The 10,222-nt window shown below is 47.4% G+C and overlaps 1 protein-coding gene across 1 annotated transcript in view; it reads right to left on the bottom strand.

Annotated features, from left to right (window-relative positions):
- Positions 1 to 8,837, bottom strand: part of p3h2 (prolyl 3-hydroxylase 2) — a 148,628-nt gene extending 139,791 nt beyond the window's left edge. The window contains exon 1 of the mRNA XM_062976937.1: positions 7,937 to 8,837. Within this exon, the coding sequence (XP_062833007.1) occupies positions 7,937 to 8,392 (456 nt within the window). The 5' untranslated portion in view covers positions 8,393 to 8,837. The remainder of the gene's footprint in view (positions 1 to 7,936) is intronic.
- Between the last annotated feature and the right edge of the window lie 1,385 nt (positions 8,838 to 10,222).

Raw genomic sequence — 10,222 nt, forward strand, 5'->3', positions numbered from 1 at the left:
TTGAGGACTGCCTATATATATATATATACACACACACACACACACACACATATATACACATATATACTATAAACATACATCTGCCAACCTAGCAGTTCGAAAACATGCAAATGTGAGTAGATCAATAGGTACCACTCCAGCGGGAAGGTAACGGCGCTCCATGCAGTCATGCCAATGGACACATGACCTTGGAGGTGTCTATGGACATATGCACATGTGAGTAGATCAATAGGTACTGCTCTGGTGGGAAGGTAACAACGCTTCATGCAGTCATGCCAGTTGTGAGATGGGGATTTTAAGTTCTGTCTGAAATCTTGATTTTAAAAATCTATAGCACTGAAAGAGCTGCAGGTTTTGGCTTCAGGGTTTCCTTGGAAACTTTCCCCAGATCCTAAATTTGGATAAATCCTGACATATTCATTTTCTGCAGAAGATATCCCAAAGGAGGTCCCTATAAGGATGCTCTGGGACATCCAGAAGTTATGGGAAGTTTCCAAGGAAGGAAGGAAGGAAGGAAGGAAGGAAGGAATAAGCCCTTCTCCTTGCTGCTCCTCTCTCTGGGAAGGCCGCTGGCCGGGTGAGTCTTTGCTTCTCTCCCACAAGAAAAGGAAAAAAACAAGTCCCTGGGGACAGTGGACAGGATGTGAAGCCTCGGCTCATTTCCTTTATGGCTCTCCAAACATTAATGTGAAAAGGGAGGGGGTATGGGATGGGGAGGAGGAGGTGGGCCAGCCGGAAAGAGGCGCACGGTGCCTTGCAGCAGGGAAAAACAAAAGGATAATCCCTTTCTCTGCAAAGGGATATTGGAAGAAAGGGAAGAGGTGTGAGCAGAGTTCGAAGCAGAAATCAGATGATCCCTGGCCAAGCGCAGCCTGTTTGGACACGTTCCAGGCCTTTTTCTGGCCTTTTCCCAAGTGGCTTTCTCCAAAGACTCACAGGTATCATCAGTCATTGGCATCTCTGTACATAGGCAATCCCCAGGTGACAAACAAGAGAGATTCTGTAGGTTTGTTCTTAAGTTGAACTTGTTTGTAAGATGGAACAGGTGTATTTTTAAAGTGTAACTCCAGCTATATATATATAGGATAGCATTAAGAAGGGTAAACAACCCTGTGGTGTTTATTTTGCTGCCTGTGCCCCTGTATAATAATGATAATGATAATAATAATTATTATTGGAAACAATACACATTTAGAAACATTTGGAAACAATAGACATTGACAAAATTACGATCTGCCAACTGCAAAAGGCCACCCTACTGGGATCTGCGCGCATCATCCGAAAATACATCACACAGTCCTAAATGCTTTGGAAGTGTTCGACTTGTGATTTGATGACATGGAATCCAGCATATGTATCCCGTTTGCTATGTCATACTATGATATAATAATAATAATAATAATAATAATAATAATAATAACAACAACCATCAAGGCCATAAATACCTGGGCCATACCTGTCATAAGATATACTGCTGGCATTATAAACTGCCAGATGGAACTGGACAATTTGGACAGAAAAACAAGAAAACTCATGACCATTCATCATTCACTGCACCCTCGCAGTGATGTTGACCGGCTCTATCTGCCTAGAAGATCAGGGGGCAGAGGACTCTTACAAGTCAAACAAGCAGTCAAAGAAGAAGAACATGCCCTGGCAGAATATGTCAAGCAAAGTGAAGAACCTGCTTTGATTGAAGTCAAAAATCAGAAACTCCTCAAAGCACAGCAGACAAAAAACCAGTACAAGAAAACCACACTACAAACTAGAGCTGACAGCTGGCACAACAAAACGTTGCATGGAAAGTTCCTTGACAAAATTGAAGGAAAAGCTGATAAGGAGAAGACCTGGCTCTGGCTCACGAATGGGACCCTGAAGAAGGAGACAGAAGGCCTGATCCTTGCAGCCCAGGAGCAAGACATCAGAACAAATGCAATTAAGGCCAAGATTGAAAAATCAGCTGATGACCCAAAATGCAGACTCTGCAAGGAAGCTGACGAAACCATGGATCATATCCTCAGCTGCTGTAAGAAAATCGCACAGACAGACTACAAACAGAAGCACAACTACGTGGCCCAAATAATTCATTGGAACTTATGCCTCAAGTACCACCTCCCAGCAGCAAAGAACTGGTGGGATCACAAACCTGCAAAAGTATTGGAAAATGAACATGCAAAGATACTGTGGGACTTCCGAATCCAGACTGACAAAGTTCTGGAACACAACACGCCAGACCTCACAGTTGTGGAAAAGATAAAGGTTTGGATCATTGATGTTGCCATCCCAGGTGACAGTCGCATTGACGAAAAACAACAGGAAAAACTCAGCTGCTATCAGGACCTCAGGATTGAACTTCAAAGACTCTGGCAGAAACCAGTGCAGGTGGTCCCGGTGGTGATCGGCACACTGGGTGCCGTGCCAAAAGATCTCAGCCAGCATTTGGAAACAATAGGCATTGACAAAATTACCATCTGCCAACTGCAAAAGGCCACCCTACTAGCATCTGCGCGCATCATCTGAAAATACGTCACACAGTCCTAGACACTTGGGAAGTGTTCGACTTGTGATTTTGTGATACGAAATCCGCCATATCTATCTTGTTTGCTGTGTCATAAAATAATAATAATAATAATAATAATAATAATAATAGTAATAATAATTTTATTTTTATACTCCGCCCTATCTCCCCAAAGGGACTCGGGGCGGCTTACATGGGGCCAAGCCCAGGCAGCAGATAATATAAAAACACAACAATAAAACAAGTCATAAAACAAATGAGGTCATATACAATAAATATACTATGATACTATGTTCAGAAGATCTCCCCTCTCCTGTGATCATTAGATTTTGAAAAATGTGGCTTGCTGTGTAAACAAGGATTGGGGATGAGGTTTCAATGGATACACCTTTTCCCCATGATAATAACTCTTCCAGGAGTGAATTTCTCTTCCAAGGGGTAGATTTGTCTCACTTCTTGTTGTCTCACTCCCATTCTTAACTAGGGATCATTTGTAACTCGAGGACTACCTATATATAGATATACATATACATATGCATGTGTGCCTTCAAGTCATTTCCAACCTAAGACACCCTCAAGGCAACTACCATAGGGTTTTCTCAGCAAGAATTGATCTGAAGGGGATTTGCCATGGCCTTCCTCTGAGGCTGAGAGAGTGTGACTTCCCCAACAATGGGTCTCATGGCTGAGTGGCAATTTGAACCCAGGATTCAATGCTCAAATCTTGACATCACACTAGGTCTCTAGATCCTATATGTAGCATAAATATCCATCTATATATATAAAAGAGCGATGGAATCCCGGTGACGGACAAAACAACAAAACTAAAGGCCCCCCAACCTCGAAATTTGACAACACGACCCATCATCCATGCCTCTAGGTTGATACAACAAAAAGAAAAGAAAAATAAAGTCCTAATTAGAGGGAATAATTGTTTTTATCCAATAACTCCTCCCAACAAAAAATTCACTCAGGGAGGAAACAGCCAGGCTTTAAAGCTGTAAGGCCATTACATGCTAATCATTTCCCTTAATTGCACCATTCATACATGCCTCCAACAGACAAAAAAACCCAATCAGAAATATTGTATATTCACAACCTTTAGGAAATAATATCCCCTGATGGCGCAGCGTGTTAAAGCGCTGAGCTACTGAACTTCTGGACCGAAAGGTCGCAGGTTTCAATTGGGGGAATGGAGAGAGCCCCACCTTTTGCCAACCCTAAAGTTCAAAAACATGCAAATGAGAGTAGATGAATAGGTACTGCTCCAGCGGGAAGGTAACGGCGCTCCATGCAGTCATGCTGGCCACATGACCTTGGAGGTGTCTACAGACAATGCCAGCTCTTTGGCTTAGAAATGGAGAGGAGCACCAAACCCCAGAGTCAGACATGACTGAACTTAATGTCAAGGGAAAACCTTTACCCTTTACCTTAACTACCACCAACTTTATTTCCCATATCACCATACTTCGGCACAGCAACACGTGGCCGGGCACAGCTAGTTATCCACATACGGAATTACACCTTAATTGTGCTATGCTAGCATTGGGTGAAATTGTGCTATTCCACCATTAAACCGAAACACCAAATGAGGAACACACAGTCAAATACACATGCATGTACAACAAACACCCATGTGCACACATGCCACATAATTTGCAGCCATACGCCAAATATGTAGTATGTGTGTGCTTTCAGTCACCTATAAACACATGGAAATCCCATGAATTTCCCAGAGCTTTCTTAGGCAAGGAATCCTCTGAACTGGATCCGTTTCGTCATAAGAGTAAGAAGCATTTATCTCTTAAGCAGCCTTGATTCATAAACTGATATTATTCCTAAACATGCAGAGGTTGTGCAGCATCATGTTTCCTCAAACAGTGGCTCCCCAGGTTTGCCTTTCAACCAATGTGTCTATTGTTATCTCTCTCGCTTCACCAATTGCACCTGGGCAGTTTTCACTTGTGTATTTTTCCCCAAACTGTATGCAACCAGCTCTCAAGATGCACTTTTCCCTTCACAGGCTCAGTATCCAAATTGCACATCCTTCCTCAGCTGTACATAATCCACTGTCGAAGTGCATATTTCTCCCCAAACTACACCTGGCGTGTTGTCAAACAGCACATTTCCCCTGCCCTGCATGCGATCCATTTTCAAATTGCTTATTTGATCCCCAGCTACATACCCGCCATTTTTAAATGGCACATTTTCCCAACTGCATATGATCAAGATTCAAACAGTACATCTTTTCCCCCAACATCACATGTTCAATCCCCAAATGCACATTGCTGTCTCAACTGGGCATGGCCCGATCTCAAAATGCACACCTCTTTTCCCAGCTGCACGTGCCTGGCTGTCCAATTGCACAATCACCTGTACATGGTTGAGTTTTCAAACTGCACATCTTGCTCCTATCTGAACATGGCCAGATCCCAATGTGAACATACTTCCCCAACTGCACATGCTTGAGTTCTCCAACTGCCCATCTCAAAACCCAACTTCACCTGGCCAGTTCTTACAACCTCATGTCTGTTCCAAACGGCACATGACATGTTCTCAAACGGCACATTTTCCCCCTCCAGTACTCAAATTGCACATCTTTTCTCAACTGCACACAAACAATTTCCAAAGGGCCAGTTCTCCAAGTGAGCATCCTTCCTCAACCACACAGGATTGAATCTCAAACTGCACATTTTTTTCACATTTGCCCAACTATGCAACTATCTCCCAAGGATACCTGGCCAGTTCTTCAATCAGTGTATCTTTTCCCCAGCTTCACATGCCCATTCATCCAAGTTGGCCCAGGCCTGGGATAGACCAACATCATGAGATGTCATGCAGATGCGACCCACGTCTAACACAACATTCAGTGGCGTTTCATAGGACACTATACATGGGCCAAGTCTGGTCTGGACCAGAAGTTTTTGGGATTGGGTGTTTACCCCATATTCAAACATACATTTGAAGTCCAAAACACCTGGAGGGAGGGCTGAAGTTTGCCCATGCCTGGGATAGACCTGCATCATGAGATGTCATGCAGATGGTACCCAAGTCTAACACAGCGACATTTCATAGGGCACTATATATGGGCCAAGTCTGGTCAGGACCAGAAGTTTTTGGGGTTGGGTGTTTACTCCATATTCCAAATCCAAGTCACCTGGAGGGAGGACTGAAGTTTGCCCATGCCTGCAATAGGCCAACATCATGATAGACTTACATCATGAGATAGACCTACATTATGAAGTCCAAAACAGCTGGCGGGCCCAAGTTTGCCCATGCCTGGGATAGACCTACATCATGATAGACTTACATCATGAGATAGACCTACATCATGAAGTCCAGAACACCTGGAGGGCCCAAGTTTGACCATGCCTGGGATAGATCAACATCATGAGATGTCATGGAGATGGGACCCAAGTCTAACACAACATTCAGTGACATTCCATAGGACGCAACACATGGACCAAGTCTGGTCAGGACTAGGCGTGTTTGGGATTAGGTGTTCACCCCAAATTCAAACATATATTTGCAGTCCAAAACACCTGGAGGGAGATCCAAAATTTGCCCAGGCCTGGGATAGACCTACACCATGAGATGTCATGGAGATGGGACCCAAGTCTAACACAGTGACATTTCATAGGACACTATATGGGCCAAGTCTGGGTGGGACCAGAAATGTTTGGGGTTGGGTGTTTACCCCATATTCAAGTCCAAGACACCTGGAGGGAGAGCCGAAGTTGGCCAAGGCCTGGATAAACCTACATCATGAGATGTCATGGAGATGGGACCCAAGTCTAACACAACATTCAGTGGCGTTCCATAGGACACTATATATATGGGTCAGGTCTGGTCAGGACCAGAATCTGGTCAGAACTGGGTGTTTATCACATATTCAAACATACATTTGAAGTCCAAGACACCTGGAAGGAGGGCTGAAGTTTGCCCATGCCCATGCATCATGAGATTTCATGGAGATGGGACCCAAGTCTGACACAACATTCAGTGACTTCCAAAGGACACTATATATGGGCCAAGTCTTGTCAGGACCAGAATCTGGCCAGGATTGGGTGTTTATCTCATATTCAAACATACATTTGAAGTCCAAGACACCTGGAGGGAGGGCCGAAGTTTGCCCAGGCCTGGGATAGACCTACATCATGAGATGTCATGGAGATGGGACCCAAGTCTGACACAACAGTCAGTGACGTTCCATAGGACACCATATATGGGTCAAGTCTGGTCAGGGGCAGAATCTGGTCAGGATTGGGTGTTTACCCCATATTCAAACATATATTTGAAGTCCAAGACACCTGGAAGGAGGGCTGAAGTTTGCCCATGCCCGTGCATCATGAGATGTCATGGAGATGGGACCCAAGTCTGACACAACATTCAGTGACGTTCCATAGGACACTATACATGGCCAAGGCCTGGATAAACCTACATCATGAGATGTCATGGAGATGGGACCCAAGTCTGACACAACATTCAGTGACGTTCCATAGGACACTATATATGGGTCAAGCCTGGTCAGGACCAGAATCTGGTCAGGATTGGGTGTTTATCCCATATTCAAACATATATTAGAAGTCCAAGAGACCTGGAGGGAGGGCCGAAGTTGTCCAAGGCCTGGGATAGACCTACATCATGAGATGTCATGGAGATGGGACCCAAGTCTGACACAACAGTCAGTGACGTTCCATAGGACACCATATATGGGTCAAGTCTGGTCAGGGCCAGAATCTGGTCAGGATTGGGTGTTTACCCCATATTCAAACATATATTTGAAGTCCAAGACACCTGGAAGGAGGGCTGAAGTTTGCCCATGCCCGTGCATCATGAGATGTCATGGAGATGGGACACAACATTCAGTGACGTTCCATAGAACACTATATATGGGTCAAGCCTGGTCAGGACCAGAATCTGGTCAGGACTGGGTGTTTATCCCATATTCAAACATATATTAGAAGTCCAAGCCACCTGGAAGGAGGGCTGAAGTTTGCCCATGCCCGTGCATCATGAGATGTCATGGAGATGGGACACAACATTCAGTGACGTTCCATAGAACACTATATATGGGTCAAGCCTGGTCAGGACCAGAATCTGGTCAGGACTGGGTGTTTATCCCATATTCAAACATATATTAGAAGTCCAAGCCACCTGGAAGGAGGGCTGAAGTTTGCCCATGCCCGTGCATCATGAGATGTCATGGAGATGGGACACAACATTCAGTGACGTTCCATAGGACACTATATATGGGTCAAGCCTGGTCAGGACCAGAATCTGGTCAGGACTGGGTGTTTATCCCATATTCAAACATATATTAGAAGTCCAAGACAGCTGGAGGGAGGGCCGAAGTTGGCCCAGGCCTGACCTATTGGCTGGTTCTCCCCCACTTCTCCCTCTGCGTGCCCCACTCACCTGGCTGTAGGCCCTTTGGAGGAAGCTGTAGGGGAGGCGTCGCTGGAAGTCTGCGCGCACTTCTTCGCTGGCGCGGGGCAGGGACGAGGCTCGCAGGCCGGCTTGGTGGGCGCAGGAGCGCAAGCAGCGGGCCCGGCGGAGGAGGAGGAGGGGGGCGCCCGGGCCCCACGGATCCCCTTCCCCTCCTCCTTCTGCCCCCAAAGGGAGGGTCTCCCGTGCCCGGCATCGCCTCCCGCAGCGCAGGCGGGTCTCCCGGAGGCGCTTCTCGGCCTCGAGGGCGCCTTCCAGGCAGGACACGGCCACGGAGAAGTCCCCGCGAGACTGAGCCTCCAGCCCCGAGGCGTAGAGGGCGTCGAAGGGCGCCTCCGCCGGGCACAGCTGATGCGGAGACCCCCGAGAAGACCCCCGGGAAGAGGAGCACAGAAGCAGCAGCAGCACAAGGGGTCCCGGGAGCATCCCACCGAGAGAGGAGAACGCGGGCAAGGGCTCTCCGGCTTGGGGTGGGCGCCCAAGAAGAGTCCCACTCCAAGGGGTCACGATGCCCGGGCGGTGGGATTCGGGGGGGAGGGGGCAAAGCGGAGAAAGTGGGCGAGGGTTTCCCGGTGTTTCTGGGCTTCGAAAGGAGTCTTTACGAAGAGGCAGCAGCAGGCGCCCGGCGTCGCACCGAAGCTCCCGGGGTGAGGAAGTTTCCTTCCTTGGCTTGGTTTCCTCGCTCTCTGCTTCTTCTTCTTCTCCTTTTGTTCCGAAGTTGTTGGGAAGTTGGTTCGGCCTTTGCTTCGCTCCCGGCTTCTCCTTCTTTCCTTCTCCTTCCTCGCCGGCTGCCTGCCTGCCTTGTTTTGCACGCCTTCCTTCCTTCCTTCCTCGCTTCGTAGGGGGGACCGGCCTGGTCCTCGTGGGGGGCGGAGAAGGAGGGAGGGGGAGGGGGAGGAGAAAAGGGAGGGAGGGGGGAAAAGAGGAAGAGGAGAGGCGCCCCCTTGTGGCCAGCACCCCCCATCTCAGCCTTCCATTCACTTCACAGGTGACCGAGGACATCCCAGCCGACCTCAAGGATGCCACCAAAGAACACGAAAGGCACTGCAGACTCACTCAGCCACAGAAGTCAGCCATAGCAGAGCTCTTGGTGAACCAGCCTGGACACAGGATATTATCTGAGAACACAGAAATGCTCGACCGCTCCAACTATCATGTCCAACTATATAGAGAAGCAATTGAAATCCACAAGCATGTGGACAATTTCAACAGAAAGGAGGAAACCATTAAAATGACCCATTTAAGGTGGAATCAGGTGTCAAGCAGGGATGTATTATTGCCCCTACCTTATTCTCCATCTTCATCGCTATGATACTTCACCTTGTTGATGGGAAGCTTCCCACCAGAGTAGAAATCACCTATTGGACAGATGGCAAGCTATTTAACCCCAGTAGTCTGAAAGCCAAAACCAAGGTCACCACAACATCTGTTATAGAACTCCAATATGCTGATGACAACGTAGTCTGTGCGCATTCAGAAGAAGGTCTACAAGCCACTCTCAACACCTTCACAGAAGCAGACGAGAAGCTCGGCCTCTCACTGAACATCGAGAAAACCAAAGTGCTCTTCCAACAGGCACCAGCTCATCTCTCTGCAAAGCCAGGAATACAGCTTAACGGTGTCACATTAGAAAATGTTGACCCTTTCCGCTCCCTTGGCAGCCACCTCTCCACAAAAGTCAACATCGACACTGAAATACAACACCGCCTGAGCTCTGCGAGTGCAGCATTTTTCAGAATGAAATAGAGAGTGTTTGAGGATCAGAACATCCGTAGAGAGACCAAGGGGCTTGTTTACAAAGCCATTCCCCTCCCAAACCTGCTCTACGCCTGCGAAATGTGGACGGTCTACAGACGTCACACCAAACTCCTGGAGCGTTTCCATCAGCGTTGCCTCAGAAAAATCCTGCAAATCTCTTGGGAAGACAGGTGGATAAATCCCAGCGTGCTTGAAGAAGCAAAGACCACCAGCATTGAAGCGATGCTCCTACGCCATCAACTCCGCTGGACTGGCCACGTTGTCCGAATGCCCAAAGATCACCGTCTCCCAAAGCAGTTACTCTACTCCAAACTCAAGAACGGGAAACGTAATGTTGGTGGGCAGGAAAAGAGATTGAAAGATGGGCTTAAACCCAAACTTACAAACTGTGGCAGAGACACTGAGAACTGGGAAGCCCTGGCCCTTGAGCGCTCCAATTGGAGGTCAGCTGTGACCAGCAGTGCTGCGGAGTTCGAAGAGGCACGAACGGAGGGCTTA

This window comes from Anolis carolinensis, chromosome 3 (genome assembly GCF_035594765.1).
Source record: "Anolis carolinensis isolate JA03-04 chromosome 3, rAnoCar3.1.pri, whole genome shotgun sequence".
Classification (NCBI taxonomy): Eukaryota; Metazoa; Chordata; class Lepidosauria; order Squamata; family Dactyloidae; genus Anolis; species Anolis carolinensis.